We start from the raw sequence: 16,823 nt of genomic DNA, 5'->3' as shown, positions 1-16,823 counted from the left end.
ATGGCAGTCATGAATTCAGAAGCTGCAGCCCCATCTCCTAATGAAGGAAAACTGAAATTCCACTACCAACAAGCTTAAGTAGGAATAAATCTGGTGACAGGGAGTCCAATAGTGTCAATATCCCTAGCCTGTCACCAAGCTCTAAGACCACAATTCCACCATGTATGATGTCAGCAGTTAACTCTCATGGTAAACTAACAAGTGGAATCATTGGTCAAAAGAGGAAAACAGTCAAATTTGCCAACAATGGTACTCTTTAGGAAACTTAGCTTAGAATGAGGTGGAAATACAATTCCTAATTACTTATAGGAGACAGCCTTACAGAGACAAATGACCAGTCCACATAATATAGTACTGTTTCCTGACATGCGAAAAGTCTGTGGGATTTCAAGCAGAATGCTTACATGCCCTCCTTTGGAATGCAAAATGGCTTTATGTAGCCTTCAAAGCATATGCTCTACCACTGGCCAGTGGCTCTTTCTTTCTGAAGATTGAAGATAATTGGCTGCTATATCTACACTGTCTTCCATCTGATTTAAAACATTATCTGCGTCAAAAGAAGGTTTCCAGCCCATGTTCACAATGGAAATGAGTACAGCCCCACATTAGAGAGAGAAAACATTAGAGAACATTTCACCGAGGCAGCACCGCCACCACTGCCATCTTGGACAACATATGGTTACAGATCAGATACAACATTATTTTCTCTGCTGCTCCCATCCTCTGACCTGTCCAAAGGATCCTTTGCCAATGAGGGAGTCTATCTCGTAACGTTCTAGCCAGCGCTCGCCATTGCGGACAATGTAATCATAGTTGTCATCATCATAGCCTTCGTTGTGCACTTTCCGTTCCTTTTTGGTACTTGTGTCCTCAGGTGCCACCTGCAAAGCTCGGCGTTTCTTCTTAGCATAGTAGACCTGTCAATTATAGTAAAGATCAGGGTGTAACTAAAAACCAACCAACCACCCAAGCAAAAAGAAAATGTGTGCGTATGCTGTGCTCCTTAAAAAAATGAAAGTTACTTTTTCTCAGGGCAACAACTAAAGTCTCAGAATGTCTACTGAGAGAACATGAAACGGTACTATCAACATATAAAATGAAGGAAAAATGAGGCTGGTATTTATGACCTTACTGCTCTTCCTCCTTTCATATTTTAATCTGTTGCCCTCAAAAGAACTCACCTCATTGATATGCTTGTATGTTTTGATGAGGTCCACAGAGAGCTTGCGCAGTGGGGCTGTGGCAGAGTCCCGAAATGTAAGTGGGATCCTTCTCTGAAGAATGGCCAGGTCTGGCATGATCTATGGAAGAGAAATAACGAAAAGACAACAGTCAGATATACTGTAGGAATAATTCCCATGGAATTTGGGGGGAAAAGTTCCACAAAGAAAAGAGTGTGCAGTAGTGATGTTAAGATGACTTTATTTTGAGTTTGGAATATAGAGCCTGTCAACCAAATTTGAGCTTCCTTTAGGGGCTTGACCAATAGTTTGATATCACCTGGAGGTTGTAGCTGATATTATAGAAGCCAAATTCCTCTGAAATTTCTATCCATGTTCCATGGTTTACAGTCTGAATGAGTGCCTGGATTCTAATAGCAGGTGCTAAAAACCAGGGCTTCAAAACTGAAAGATATGCATGCAGATTTTGGTTGGAATAGCTAACGGTCGAAAGCGGGGAAAACAGCTTAACATTTTAACTGCATGCTTTTTGAAGATGAGCTGAATGGGAGATCACTAAGGAAGGCAGAGTCAGGATTTTCCAGGGAACTACCTGCTGATGCTCAGCCATGGTCTGGATGCTGGAGAAGGGAGCATGGCTGTGCTGGCTCGACATGATTGTCTCAGTAGGAAGAGAGCGGCCCAGAGAGGCAACCTGGCTGCAGGGAGGCAGCTGGCATTGTGGGGTGCTGCTGCCACCTAGAGGACAAAAAAAGAGCCTAGGTGAGAAATATTGCAAAACATAGTTGTACTGCCCCAAAATAACATTATGCCTTGACCACAAAATGAACTCCAGTTTAAGAACGGGTCAGGTAACTGTTACAATTTAGAATGAAGATATGGCCCAGAAATTCGGTTCTATTCCCAGCTTGTCTGTAGGAAAGGAGGAGAGCTGACAATAGATCTAATTTCCTAAAATAGCCGAGAATGACAACAGAAGTACATCAAATTGCTGTCTGTATTTCACTATTAAGTATATTTCTTTAGTAATACTGTAAACCACCAAGTGAGGGTCAAACATATCCAATCCACTATTTTAATGCTCATATTTCCTAGCATTTACTTTATTTACCTAGACTTCTCTGTATATTTGCCAAATAAGAAGACCACTGAAATTATTTGCGCAGCTACAAGGTATTGCGTTAAGAAATAAATGGAATGCATTTCATAATATTTTTCAGACTTAGTGCTTGTGGAAGTATCTACTGAACACCCCCAAATGGAAAACTGAAGGCCAAATACGAGATGAATGAAATGTTGGCACTGAGATTTAAAACCACAGAAAAAGGAAAAGAGAAAGAAAACTAAGGATACCTCCCAGAACACTTTTAGTCCCTCATTCAGTACATGTAAACTCTCAAGGGGGGCTTTCAACTGTCGAGCAATGCAGCATGGCAGGTCTGGTGTTAAGACTCTGTCCACTAAGATTTGGGTTCAAACTCCTCCGTGCTCAGTCCTGAAGGTTACTGGGTGACCTTCAGAACAATAACTATCATTCAGTCAATCCTCCTAGAGCAGAATGGGGAACTATGGCCCCTTTATGACTTGCGGACTTCAACTCCCAGAATTCCTGAGCCAGCCATGCTGGCTTTAAGTTAAAGCCCACAAGTCATAAAAGGGCCATCGTTCCCCACCCCTGTCCTAGAGGTCTGTTCAGAAGATCAAACAAAGGGAGACCCAAAGGGAGGCCCTCTGCTTCTTAGAGGAAGGACAGGATAGAAATGCAATCAATTCTAGGTCTGGGAAAAAGTTTCTCTTTCTTTTTTAGAACCAAGGATGCATTCCTGAGGATGTCCTATCACTATACTGTAATGGGATTTGGGAAAGGGAAGATAACAGGATCACAGATGCAGGCAAGAGAAGCAAGAGGAGAAACGAAGGTGGGCCCAAGCTTGAAAGGCATAAAGGAGGGGAAACAAGTGGAAAACGAGAAGAAGGCATTTGCATTAATTTTCGGTGAATACCTCTCCTTGGATACATTTTCTGGTAGGCTGAGACCACAAGGATTGAAACAGATGATTAGGTGGGGCTTAGGCAAGAAGCAAAATTTTGTCATGCAGCCAAACCAAATTGCTTAGGGCTGTGCAAAATGTTGAAGTGGTGACTTATTCCAAATGAGATTCAATTGAATGCCCTTTCAAATCAAGCCTATGATTTGAGGTGTCTTCAAATAGCTTTGGAGTGATTTGATGGCGATTCAAAGATTCCTTGCAGTTTCTGGCTTTCAGAGTTTTAAATATTATTATAATTTTCCTTCCATAAAATGACAAAGCTGAAGAACAAAGTAGAAGGGGCTAGATTCCCTGACGGTGACATGAATAGCTGGACAATGACTATGCCAACAAAACAGGTGGTCTGAGAGTGGTGAACTCATTGATCTTTAATCGTAACACACTTACAAACAGGTTTTTGATGTTTTTATTTCTCAATTGATTCAGGCAAATTCTTTATAGTTTGTTTTCTCATCCCTTCTAGCAAGTGAAAGGGGAATAGTTCAAAAATATATTGCAATTAAATCCTCTAAAGTAGCCAGACAAAATTTTGCAGGGTTAGTGTCCTCTAAAAGTTCTATCATTAAAGCTATTTACATCCCACTCTGCAAATAAAGTAGTTGAAAAGTTTTAATTCCTCTCCATTAGAGCTCTTCTCTTTTTTAAGTAAAAAACAAAACAAAAACCAACTATCAAAACTTTGAATAGGTTCAAATCTAATCTTGATGCTTCTAAATCTTGAATCTTACATGAAAATCAAGTCCTGCCATTTTCAAATACTAAATTTTGGGTTCATATCACATTTTTGTTGTTTTATGCACCCCTACACATTTTAACATCATGTGTAGTGATTACATAGTGAACAAAAAAGTAAGTATCTTAAAATATTTTAAATTATCTATATGTAATCATAAATAATAACAGAAATAACTGTAAATTATAAATACCTATATACAAGTAATAGACATTAAGCTTATCATTAAATCTAAACCATATAGCAATATAACCACTACAAATAAAATCACTTTTTCAACATACGGTAGTTAGGTAAAAGAGTTCCCAAGTGTTTATGGGGTAATCAATTTTTAACCGTTGCTGGCACTGCCTTGAGATTCTAGACTATTATTTATTACTCTTCTTCCACAATAAATAACTTTTTACTCTCAGTGCAAGAACATATCAATGTGAATGTGTAGAATCCACTTTTCCTAACGCACAATTATTACAAATAGCTCCAGACAAGGTCCTGATAAAACACCACAGTGAGCTAGAGTTTTACTAGAAGTTTTACTAGAAAAGTAATGAACAAGAATTCATGGAATAATCTGGCAATGGCACCTGTCCATCTTGCTTGCTTCTAATTTCAATCTATGTCACACATGATATACTGTATATGCTGCATTATATCCTAGATTCACTTCCCCCTATTACACTGATATAAAGAGGAAGGCCAAGGGCTCATTCTGAAGCTGTTGCAGGATGTTTACAATCTGGCAAGTCAACCATATTCCCTGTGCAAAGAGGCCATGTCTCCCCTCAGCTGGAAGATCTATTCTAGCTCTCAGCCTCAGCCCCAATTATAGTGGCCAGGGGACTTGAAAAGAATTGACCATTTATTTTCTCTAGATCAGTCAGAAAGATCTGGACATCTTCACATGATTCAAGCCTCAAAGGCAATAAGGTGCAGAATCTTTGTTTGTTGTAACCAACACTAAGAATTTATACAATTTTGGACTAAAAAATATAGCACACCTATAGGCAAATATTTTGTTCTGAACTACCTACTGCCTCCACATGATATTATAGATCAGGGATCCCCAAACTTGGCAACTTTAAGACTTATGGACTTCAACTGCCAGAATTTTCTGGGTGTTGAAGTCCACAAGTCTTAGAGTTGCCAAGTTTGAAGCGCTCTGTTATAGATGATTTCACTCAACTAGTTCTTGGTCAGCCCAGGTGATCCAGTAAGAATTCTAGCACACCTGCATGTTTGGCTGAAGAAGGACAGCTCTGATTTCTTTTCCAGCAATTGTAATTTTGCTCTGGAAACTTGAGCAGCACTCTTCTGAAACCCTGAAGATATCATCAGATCATCACTTTTATTCTACTACTTTCCAGGATATATGTTTCTATTTTTGTGGATTCCTTTGCAGAGATTCACGTGTCCTATCGCAGCACTTTTTTCAAAGTATTCAAACAACCCCAAAACTTGAAATAACTTAACTATTGCTCAAATAACTTACATTCATTTGCATGTTATATTAATAAGGAAGTCATGGTGTTTTCTAATTATTTGTAAGTATATATAAATTGCCTTCTCTAATTTTTAACTTACAGATGAAAACTTCTGCAGGACCAGACCAGATTTCTACAGTATTACCAATTATTATTTTTCAAAGAAGAAAAGTCCTACAGGATACTTTTCTCTCTCCCAGCATTACTAATTATGAAAAAAATGAAAGATTTAGTAATGTAAGATATTAATATAATTATGTGCCAAGAGAAGAATTTTGTTCATGCATTCTCTCTCCACACACACACCCACACACCCACACACACACTACCAGTCATGAGAAGTGGTAGTGCAGGTCACAGAATTCTAATTTTATATGTACTGGAAATCTGATTTTGACTTCATTTTCCTCTGTGTTTTGTGTGTGTGTGTGTGTGTGTGTGTGTGTGTGTGTATGTATGTTTTCATAGATTTTCATGGGTGTATGTATGCATGTATGTATGCATGTATGTATATACATACATACATATAAATATACGTGTACACACACACACACACACACACACACACACACACACACACACACACACAAACCCATCCTTGATATGCACCAATACTGGTAAAAATAGTTTTATCTGTCATATTTATATATTATCAGATTTCAAAGATTCCCAAAAATATAACCTAACAATGACTTTAGGAGGTATTACAGTATACTAGTTCTCCTTTACAATAAGACCTGCCCTCTTCACAAGAAACATTTCCAGACTAAAACTGTAAATCTAAGTTCAAATTCTATTCTTAATGATTGATGGTATATTCCAAAGAGCCATTGGAAGAAGACATGGGACATAGCTGAGAGGAGAATAAGCTCAAGCAGGGAGGTATCAGGGGGAGGAAGTAATTGTGTGAACAATGTTTCTTTGGAAACTGAGCTAGATTTGTAACACTTTTAAGCCAACATTGTCTACATTGACACAATGGCAATTCTCTTGGGCTTTCAGAAGATGTTTTCTTCAGACCTATATCACCAAAGACCTTATACTGGCGATGCTGGGAACTGAACCCAGGGCACTCAGCACATGATATATAGTGTTGCTGTTATAAAATAATGGCTGGGGTTAATTTCTGCTACTTCGAAGTGAGGTTAAAACTAGCCCAAGAATGGGTTCCACAGAGCAATGCTGCAGGAACAAGGATCTCAATGAACATTTTAAGACTTTCTATCAACTACTGTCCTTCCAATGCCTTGATGTCACATAAGCTATGAAGGATTTTTAACCTATTGCACATATTCGGCCCGGTGGTGTCCCGTCCATGAGCTGATATGGACTTGACCTCAACATGAAAAATGTGCAGCTAGACCATCTGCTGCGATTCTAGGAGGCAGGGCTGTTTGTTGAGTTTAAAATGCAGCCTTGCCTTAAGAGGACCCACAAATAACAAAAGCCAGTGACATGTCATATTAGTCAGTAGTCACAACAGTGGGCTGGAGCTGGCTATGTCTGCACAGCATGTAGGTTCTACACTGTGGGGGAATTAATTATAATGCAATTAATTGCAATGCATTTAAATGTATGGTTGCTTAAATAAATTGGACAAGGATTTGAATCAAATGCTCATGCCTCTTAAGGTGCCATATTAATATAAATGGTTGATACCAAAGGAACAGCAGAACCCACTAATATTAAGATTTGGGGAGCCTTCAAAATTGGCACAGAAGTTACAGGCTATCTCTTAAGTTACATTTATGATTTCTCTCCATTGAAGAAATTCTGCTTTTCCTCAAAATACAGATACTTCAAGTCTACGTCACTCTTCACTTTTGCACATCAAATTCAATTTTATAAGGTTCAATCTCGCGATGGCTCTGTAACTGGTCAAATCTCTTGTGTGTGCTATTTTAAAAAAACTTTTAAAATATGTGTGTGTCGTGTTTATTGTCTTATACTTTTTTGCTGTTTGGCACCCAGAATCCTTGTAAGATCAGTGGCCATATAAATTTGATAAATAAATAATAAACAGAATGTATTATTACTAAGGATGGTGCCCCAGCAACACTCAAAGTACTAAGTGCTATTCTTAGAAGTGGAAGGGATGTTTTAAGAGTGGCTGGAATGGGATACAGTAGTGAAGATGTTAGAGAGCTAGCCGTTTCTATTCCTAGCTCTGCTCCACTGAAGCACAAAATCCAGTACTGTCTTGGCAAGTTCAGCCCAGCTACATGCAATTCTTAGCAGAACAGCATCTCTATAATGTTGTGCTAGCTATAGCTGCACCCTTAGCAGCAGGGCTTTGGTGCTGTGCTTCTGCCCAGTGCCGACAACTCGAGCTCACAATTCTGGTCAGACAGAGCAAGCCCCATCAATTCCAACTCAGAAACATTTGCTTAACTAAAACAGCCAACTTCTTTTCTCAACTAAAAGTACAGTTAAAGTATGTGACAAGTCTTTCCTAAGCTTAATGCAGAAATGATCTAGAATTCAGTCCAATCCTATGGTTAATTGCATATCTTTCTCAAAAATAAGCTAAAACTTAAAACATCCTCCAGGATGAATGTATCTTTATTAAGATATATTTCTTAATTTCTTTATTAGTTGCTATAAATGGTCCATCCATGACCATCCCTGATTGGCTTTATTATGTACTATGGAATATGGCATTCCAAACAGTACAGATTCTATGACTTAAATAACTGATGATCAAACCCTTTAAAGCTACGGAGGCATTGTCTCTCCACCAGTCATGAGATGCACCACCCACATGGATTGTATTCTTAATTTCTCCCCAATGATACCTCAATCCCTTCATCTTTAATTTTCCTTAATTTTTTTAAAAAAAGGATAGCCACAAATAAATTCTCAGAAACACAATTCTGGATGCACCAGTACTGTTTAAAGACTTCTCTATCTTGCAAACCAGGGCTTGGGCATGAAATTAATAAATGTAAGAATAATTTAGACCTGGAAGTATTTTATTGTTAAGTCCAGCTTAACCAATGTTCTCCTATTAAATGCAACTGCAAATGGTTTCTTGAGTTTCATATTCAGCATGCATTGTCTTTGAGTCTGAAGCCCATGTCTTATAGCCCTATAATAGTTTGAGGGCTTTTTGTGTTTGTAAAATAAAAGTTACTCAAGGCGTTTCTTCTTTTCCTTTAGTAAAACAGGTATCTTTCCATAACTTGAAAGGAGGATGCGAGCTCATGCATTTAAACAAAGATTTTGTTTTTTTACAGCACTTTTCTTCTCACAAGAAATGATTTATACAGTAGCATTTTAAAGAAAACACTGCAACCACCTTAACTCAGCAGATCATCTTAACTAAGCAGATTGAAAAGTGTTTCCATCAGATAATCGACAAAGATAACTAGCAATATAATATGCAACTCCCACAAAATTCACTGCTCATTCAGTCTAAATAAAATTCTATAACCATGATAAGATTCAAAAACTTCCATATATGGAACACTCCTCTATTATAGCACTAATTATAAGCATGGTCTTTATGATGCATCAGTATAGAATTCATCATATTGAGTCTTAGAAATTCATTCAAACTCAGCCATGTTACTCCTAACTCAGAAATGTAACTTATGAAACTCTAAAGATGCACTGCTATGATTCATAAGATTTTCATTCTCATTACACTGAAGACAATCTATTTCTTGCATTTCAAGAAACTAGGTCACTTCATCTTCAAGAATAAAAAGGCATCCTAACCTAGATTTTAACTGTTAAATAATTTTTAATATCACTTTTGCTGTTAATTTTAATCTATGTTTTTATCTTCCTCTATATATTTTTAACTTTTCTCAACTATCTTGAGTACTTGTCAGAGTAGAATGACAGGATATAAACCAAATAAATAAATAAACTAACACTTTGGTTAGACTTTTCTTCTTAGAATGCTTCCAGTTTCTCACATTGCTCTTTTATATGGCTGGAAAAATATTCTCACATTACAACTTCCTTTCCTATTTATTACAAATGTAAAACAAAGTGCCTTTTCCTTCTCTAAATAATCCATTGTTCTTTTGCCCTATGATCGTAGACAATTGTATACCTCATTCACCCATCTTCATATTGCCCGCTTAGGAGAAGGATATTATTAAATGGCTATGCAGAGTCCTTCTAACCACAAACAGATCTTACCTGTAACCATTTTTCTGTTATAGCAAGTGGAAGGCAGAAAACAGGAAGGCTCTTGCCGGGCCCAATGGCTCTGCAATGTCAGCAACATTGTACAAGATAGGTCTTGGCGATGGAGAAGATCACCATAGGGAAAGGCTACCCCTACTCAACTACATACAATCCACAGAGTTGACAGCCGGGCGTTTTGGACGGTACTCACCCAGGTTGTGCCCGAGTGAGTCTTAAAGCCAAAGTGAGCTAACCCAGAAAGCAGTGTCACACAGCTGTCATTGCAAAGGCTATGGAAGGTCAGTGGGCTTGGAATGCTCTTTTGCCTGGATCAAAGCAAACAGCTGGTTGCATGCCATGGCCAAGTGGAAACTGATCAGAGGAACAGCTGACAAAAGATTTCTAAATGCAGTCCAGAGAAGCCACTAAGGAAAGGGCTGAAATGTGCCAATTCTCAACTCCACTAACAAATGCTTCCTCTAGGCTACCACTTGAGTGAGTTTCCCCACTTGTTGGTAAAGGCATGGGCCACAAGATTTTAGGAGATGTGTATAAATATAACCACCCACTTTTTTCTGCCGAAATACAGTACAGCATGCTGTTTCAATGTATTTTGACAATGTGTTGAGCAAGTTCAGCTTATGTTGTTTTCAGCAAACCATGGTTAAACAAGACAAATCATAGTTTGGAACAGTATAAATGAATATTTGCTGTACTCATTTTTACACTATTAATTTACAGCAAACTGCTGCATCCAAATGCACAAATCTTGCAACTTTGACTAAAGCCCAGAAAGTTTTCCAACAACTTCAAATTTAATCTGACTGGTCGCATCAGATCTTTTGCCTCCCATAAAAACAGGGTTGATAGTTTTACTATCCATGAAAAGACAAAGGCTGCTCTTAAGCAACTGTTCTACTCCAGTTCTAAATTTTAATGATTGATTTGTCAGTAAAAGCACTATTCAAATGATTAGTGTAAGATGTTTGCAGAGATTTAAGACCAAAAGGTATAGATGTACTATTGTTACCAATTTATGTATATCCTAATTTCTGAAGAATTTCTATGCCTGGCACATAGAAATGACTGAGGCGGTATCTTGAAAATTTCCAAAATAAAGTTTGCTGGTCACAGCATTGGTAAAATACCTTCTTAAAGGGAGATAAAACTAGAAAAAAAAACTTTGTAAATAGGAAAAAGAAAAAAGTGCAGCTGTAGGCGAAATTATACTTTTTCATGTTGTTTTAACCCTGTGAAACCAAATACTATGTACCTTCTATCCAACCATCAGTGCACGGGGTAAATTATGTACACCCCCCCCCCAATCTGCATATTAAGAAAAGGTCCTGCAGTCTTTCCTACCCCAATATCACCTGATTATCCCTCATATCACTGGCCTTTTTATTCTTATTAATTCCTTCTAGTATATTAATACATTCTTTTTAAAAATCTAGAATGCAGAATCTCAAATAAGATCTTACCAATGATAAGCAAATTACAGTATATGTTGATATAGTCTCTGAAGAGACCAAATAAAAATGAAATAATTTCTGTAGTTAATACTCAATGCTACTCTAAGGATCGGAAGCACCTTCACCTATTGGGAAGAGAGCAGTCTAGAGCAGTGTTTCTCAACCTTGGCGACTTTAAGTCCTGTGGACTTCAACTCCCAGAATCCCCCAGCCAGCTGGCTGGGGGAATTCTGGGAGTTGAAGTCCATGGGACTTAAAGTCGCCAAGGTTGAGAAACACTGGTCTAGAGAACGTTCAATGAAAAAGGTCTGAGTTACATTCCTGGAAAGCATGAAGACTATTTTGGTTCTGTTTTTTTTTTTTTGGGGGGGGGGGGGGAAGGTGCAGTATTTTTTCCCTTACCTTCTGGGTCCCTTAAGGCATTTCTGTAAGTCTTGAGAGGGCACTGTGTTTTTCCTGACAGCTTCCAAAATTGTGTCGTCCATACTTTTGCTGTGTCCAAGTACTTGCCCCTTCTTCTGCTACTGACTGGAGGAAGCAACTACTACCTGGAATCACTGAGAAAATATATGTACTGCACTGTAAAAGCTCCACTTGAATAGTAAGGAATAGCTTTTAGGAAAGATACTGACACGGAACCTCATGTTTATTTGCTATTAACATTATTTTGCCATCTTAATGGTTTCAGAGATGCTTTCTAGATTAAACTTGCATGTTATACAATTTGAGCTGGGAATATGATGAAATCAACTAAGAACCTGAAGTTGAATGCAAAGACTGCACAATTTACCTGGCTGCCTATTGAATTCCAAACACATAATCAAAAGGAGTACAGTTGTCATTCCTGGAGGTCTCTATTTGCTTTCTACCTGTTTATATGTCAATCTCTACCAGGTTTTGAAGCATTGGGGACAAAAACTTCGAGAGCCAATCATACAACTTGTGCAGGTAGTTCAAAGCTTGAGAAAAACATAAAATTTAGTAGAAGACATGGATTCATCAAAAAATCTACTTTTAATTTTTTTTCTTATTTTTGTACATTTTCTCAATGTAATCTGGTTAATTACTGGGACAAGAAAAAATGGAAAAGAAACTTTAAGTTGGAAGATAACATCACTTTTCTTGCAAAATGTAAGGTAACTATATCACAGCTACACCCAAATGACTCCTGGATAGCAGAAGAATGATACAGGAAAGCCTCTGTTGCCATCTAGTGGTCATTTGGATTTTTGCCCAGATAATGCATGGTGCCCTTAGCTGGAAACAGAAACACTAAATTCTCCATCTTTCTTCTTCAACCCTCTATTCTCTATAAGCTGCTTATCATTTGAGTTCCCTGTATATGAATCTATGCAGTACATGAATCTATGCAGTTTATCAGAGCAATTCTATTGAGGATCCTGACTCCTGACTTTTTCTATAACCCAGCACTAACTAGTGGTAATTAAAAATTACACCTATGCTAGGGCCACCATATAATCCCACAAGGAAGTGGATGCAAGCAATCTGATATTTAGCAAATTAGATTTAGGAAAGGGGACTCTTCTGATGCAATTTTGGAATGTGCTCCATTCATCAATAAACAAATATATACTAGTGTAAAAAAATGATTGGTTTAAAAACAGCTGCATTAAACAAATCACATCTAAAGAGATAAGCATTTGATGCCAGGCACAAGCTGAAAAATTGCACTGCATAGCAGTAAAAATTCAAAATTTCAGACTTTCATGGCTGCCGGTGAGTTCTATACGTATGAACATTGCCAGCTCTGCTGCTGCAATGGCTTCTGATGGAACTGTATAGCTAGCACAATTGCATGGCCCCTACACAAGGAGAATGCACAACAAGCTTTTTGAGGCTGCATATGTCTCTTGTCAGAACACTCTTGCTGTTCAGAGTAGATGGGGGTGGGGTGGGAAGGGAGGGAGGGAGAGAAAGACAGAGAGCTAGCTTACATGAAAAGGAGACAGAGGAGGGGTAGGGAAAGAGAAGCATGTTACAGGCACTTTGCAGCAGAGGAAATATTAGCCAAGGAGCCGTACTGCCATGTATGCAGGGTTACCTAGGGGAGTTTCAGTCTGTCAGCCCACCCTGGCATTGTACGTCACTGGCACTGGGCCAAGCCTGCACTCTGCTTCCAGGCCACAGGCTACGCATTAACCCTCTGCCTGGTCCCTATTCTGCCCTGCAGATTTCCACCAGGCAGCAAATTCAATCCCCGCCTCTTCATTTGCTTCTGTGCAATGCTATCTCTGCCATGGCAACAAGCTTCTCATTGGAGAATGAGAGCTGCTGAGGAGCCAATGAGAAGCCAGGCGGTGTTGCTAGGTTCTCCGGGATGCAATGGGCTGATTATGCCCAAACAAAGCAAGAAAGAGAAGGCGAGAGTCTCCAAAAATACCTCGGTGAAGAACTGGCTCTCCTTCCAGGAACAGGGGCTAGAAATAACCTGCAAAGGGAGACCCAGCAACAACAGGGTTCACAGTGCTGGCAGAATGCCATAGCCACTCACTGCAGCCGTGATCTCTCTTGCGTGGTGACTCTTACAGCCAGCTGGGTCAAAAGCCCTCCCCCCCCCCAATCCCAAGTGGTGCTTGAATCACATTTCCTATCTTTCTCCATCTTCAGTGTAACGAGCAACTCTATCATAAAGGGCTTCTTGGTTTGGCCACAATGCCCTAGCAGGTCCTGCGTTCTTTTGTGCCAACCACAAGGCATCCAGTATCTTTCTCAGAAGGGGCTCAGTGCCAGATCAGAAACTTACGAGAGTCTCATATAGTTAAGGAAAATACGTGGTCAAAATGAATGGCCCTACGAACAGGAAACAGCTGTGCTATAAAACTGGGCAGTTAAAAGCATTACTATATATTCTACAGGCTTGAGACTGTAGCCAAAGGCCACTGGAATAAACTGTGAACCTTTTCCTTTAGATAAATCAAGGTCTGGATCAAGCCAAGTCTTTCGATTCTAGGATTGTCCTAATTAGCCAGAAAGAGCAGTTTCCCCCCCCCCTGACACACTGTAGTTATTTCCTGGCCAAGAGAATTATGCACCTGGGAACCTACTGCAACCCACTGGAGGTGAGGAAAAGCCCCCAAAGGTCAGGCAATTGCAGTCCTAAATGTGCCTCTCAGAAACACCTTGAAAAATTAAAACAAGCAAAATCCTTGCAGAACATTTTAAGGGCGTATGATCTCATGAGGAAGGATGCCAAACAGTCTTTTGGTTTTTTTTCTTTTTTTAAGTTATGGATTATAATTTATGTCAAAAAAACTACACAGACTATTCCCAGCTTGAAAGCTTTCAAATACTGTACGTTTTACTTTAAATGATGAGAAATATCTCCTTCTTTAAGGAAAAGTTCATTCCAATGCTCCACAACAGTTTCACTCCCCATTATTTAATAATTTCAAATATATTGCAACCTGTCAATAATAGGTAGAAAATAAATAGTTTGTACACTGCTTTGAGATGCTTTTATACAGGAAACTGTATAAAAACTCATTAAAAGTATATGTAATTATTACTTTACAATACGTAAACCAAGTTTGTATGTCATAGTATTTTTTTGGTAAGCTCACCTTCTAAATTTCTCACCTTCAATTAAATCAACAACAAAGCACACCCACCTGCCTCATTTATAAAATATTGGGGGAAATCAAAATTAATCACACAATTATTAAATTACATGGCACCCATATAAGAAAGTCATTCCTAAACCCCCTCTCTTCAACAGTGCCATAAAATATAAAATAAAATAGGAAAGACTAGGTAGAAGAATTTAAAAAAAAAAGATGTTTCCAAATCTGAATTTACCTCTTGGATTTTAACAGAAGTTACTTCCAAATGTATTTAAGAGAGCAGCCTGTTTTGAAACACTAAGCACACTTACTGGGAACTCTTATGAGCCACACTTCTGAGTAAAAGGTAGACTGTACAGAGATGACTTCAGGGCACTGTGACACACATCAGAAGCTCCAAGATCTACAGAAGCCCCCCAAAATATTTTCAATGCATCACAAAAAAGGTACGAAGATATCATACAGCAGAAAACAAACTATATAAATGAAAATACAGTACCTACAATTTCTGCCAGCTTTCCTATTGAATAAGGTATATGGAAAATTCCAATATCCAATGAATGGAGTTTAGTTATAGCAGAAAAAGTGTGTACAGCAGACTTGGCAGTAACATAGATGACATGATTAACCTACAAGCCATGTTTGGGTGTGAAAGATCCTGCCTTGCAGAAACCTTGAGCAGACAAGCCATTCTGGGATAAACTGAAGGTTTATCAGCCAAGTAACTCATTGCCAACAGTAATTACATTTGAGTGTTAACAAGACAACATTCAGATGGCATAATAAATCACAAGCCAGCTTCATTATCTCAAATGTTGAAGATGAATTGTTTAAATTGAATCATAGTTAAAATTAAGTAGTATATTGAGTTCTGACAAAACTCAACTCTAATGTTCTAAAATGGAATAAAACCAATTCTGATAACTTCATAGGAAGGAGAGAAGACATGTATATTGGAGATACACATAAGTTGGACTTAGTGTGCTAAAGATAATATACACTGATGATGGGCAAAAGTAGCCAATATATTTTAATAGCTCAAGATGCTAAAGGAATAGCCCTTTTCTTACTGTTATACTTCCATACATTTATAGCTGAATCTTTTAAAATCATTTCTGCATTTCATGTAACTGAATTCAGCGGATCAAAACTGAACTTTCCTGAAAGTTTTCTCTTGTGAATGAACAAAATTCATTCCAAATTTGCCTTTTTAATCACGTTGTTAGCACTTTCAGGGAAGAGGGTTCTAACATTTTTAGCACATTGAAATGGATAAAACTGATCACATTTTTAGATGTGAGTGAGCCAAGATTTTCACAGCAAAATATGTGGATACATACATGAGTCATGTTAAAGTCTATTTTTAGGGATTTTCTTCTACCTAAGCTTAAAGTTGAAATCTTTATTTCCCCCACCCATCTGATACAGGATGTCTCAAGGTGACATTTATAGGAATAACTTTCACGATCTTCCGAACTACATTCAAAATAACCAAAACCAAGCACCTGAATTTACCTGCTCCTTTTAGAATACCAGAAATTACCTGCTCTTGACATCTTAATTGTAAAATAAATCATAATGTACTTGGAGTCATACACACTTCTTTCTTCTACATCTGAAATATTACAAAATTAATCTTAAATTACAAGAATTTGAATAATTACTATGTTATAAAAGTTCTTTTGGGCTCATAAGACTTTTTAAAAAATCTACATTTTAAATCCTTTTTTCAATTAAAAAATTCTATGTTCCTATCTAATGAAACTGCAAAGTTTTGTTCACAATGTTGATAGATGTTGGAGTAGCCAGAAGTTAAGTCCAAAAAGATAATTGCAAAGTTTTAGTCTAATCCTCCTCTTGAAACAAAACAAGTTTCCCACGTTAAATGTACTATTATTAATAAACCGTAAAAGGCATAAAATATAAAAAATACCAGCAAATAGACATTAGAAGGCATCAGAAAAACAGGTAGAAAATCATTACCAAAGAATTTAGAGCCCCCAAATTAAACATACAAGGAACAGAACATAGGAATGTTGATCAATGAAAAGTTACATTGTAGAAAAAAAGAACATTTGAAAGTATATCATAGACTCTAAATATAATAGGATTAGATTTTTGGAGAAGACAGTAATTGTTCTCTGCACAGTCTTTACAGCAAATTTGAATCTATGTCACCGATTT

At 37.9% G+C, this 16,823-nt stretch overlaps 1 protein-coding gene across 2 annotated transcripts in view; it reads right to left on the bottom strand.

The window, feature by feature from the left end:
- The window catches only part of DYRK1B (dual specificity tyrosine phosphorylation regulated kinase 1B), a 30,763-nt gene that overhangs the window by 8,966 nt on the left and 4,974 nt on the right, over positions 1–16,823 (bottom strand). Inside the window, exons 1-4 of one of the 2 annotated variants that reach the window (XM_032228141.1) lie at positions 11,461–11,558; positions 1,774–1,919; positions 1,182–1,301; positions 729–917 (exon numbers count right to left, since the gene is read on the bottom strand). In XM_032228141.1, coding sequence (XP_032084032.1) covers positions 729–917; positions 1,182–1,301; positions 1,774–1,836 — 372 coding nt within the window. In that variant the 5' untranslated portion in view covers positions 1,837–1,919; positions 11,461–11,558. Of the gene's footprint in view, positions 1–728; positions 918–1,181; positions 1,302–1,773; positions 1,920–11,460; positions 11,559–16,823 lie in introns of those variants that run through there. The other variant, XM_032228140.1, reaches the window with a different exon arrangement.

The sequence above is a fragment of the Thamnophis elegans genome, chromosome 12 (assembly GCF_009769535.1).
Source record: "Thamnophis elegans isolate rThaEle1 chromosome 12, rThaEle1.pri, whole genome shotgun sequence".
NCBI lineage: Eukaryota > Metazoa > Chordata > Lepidosauria > Squamata > Colubridae > Thamnophis > Thamnophis elegans.
The sequence above is the reverse complement of the archived record's forward strand: the minus strand, read 5'-3'. Positions and strand labels throughout refer to the sequence as shown.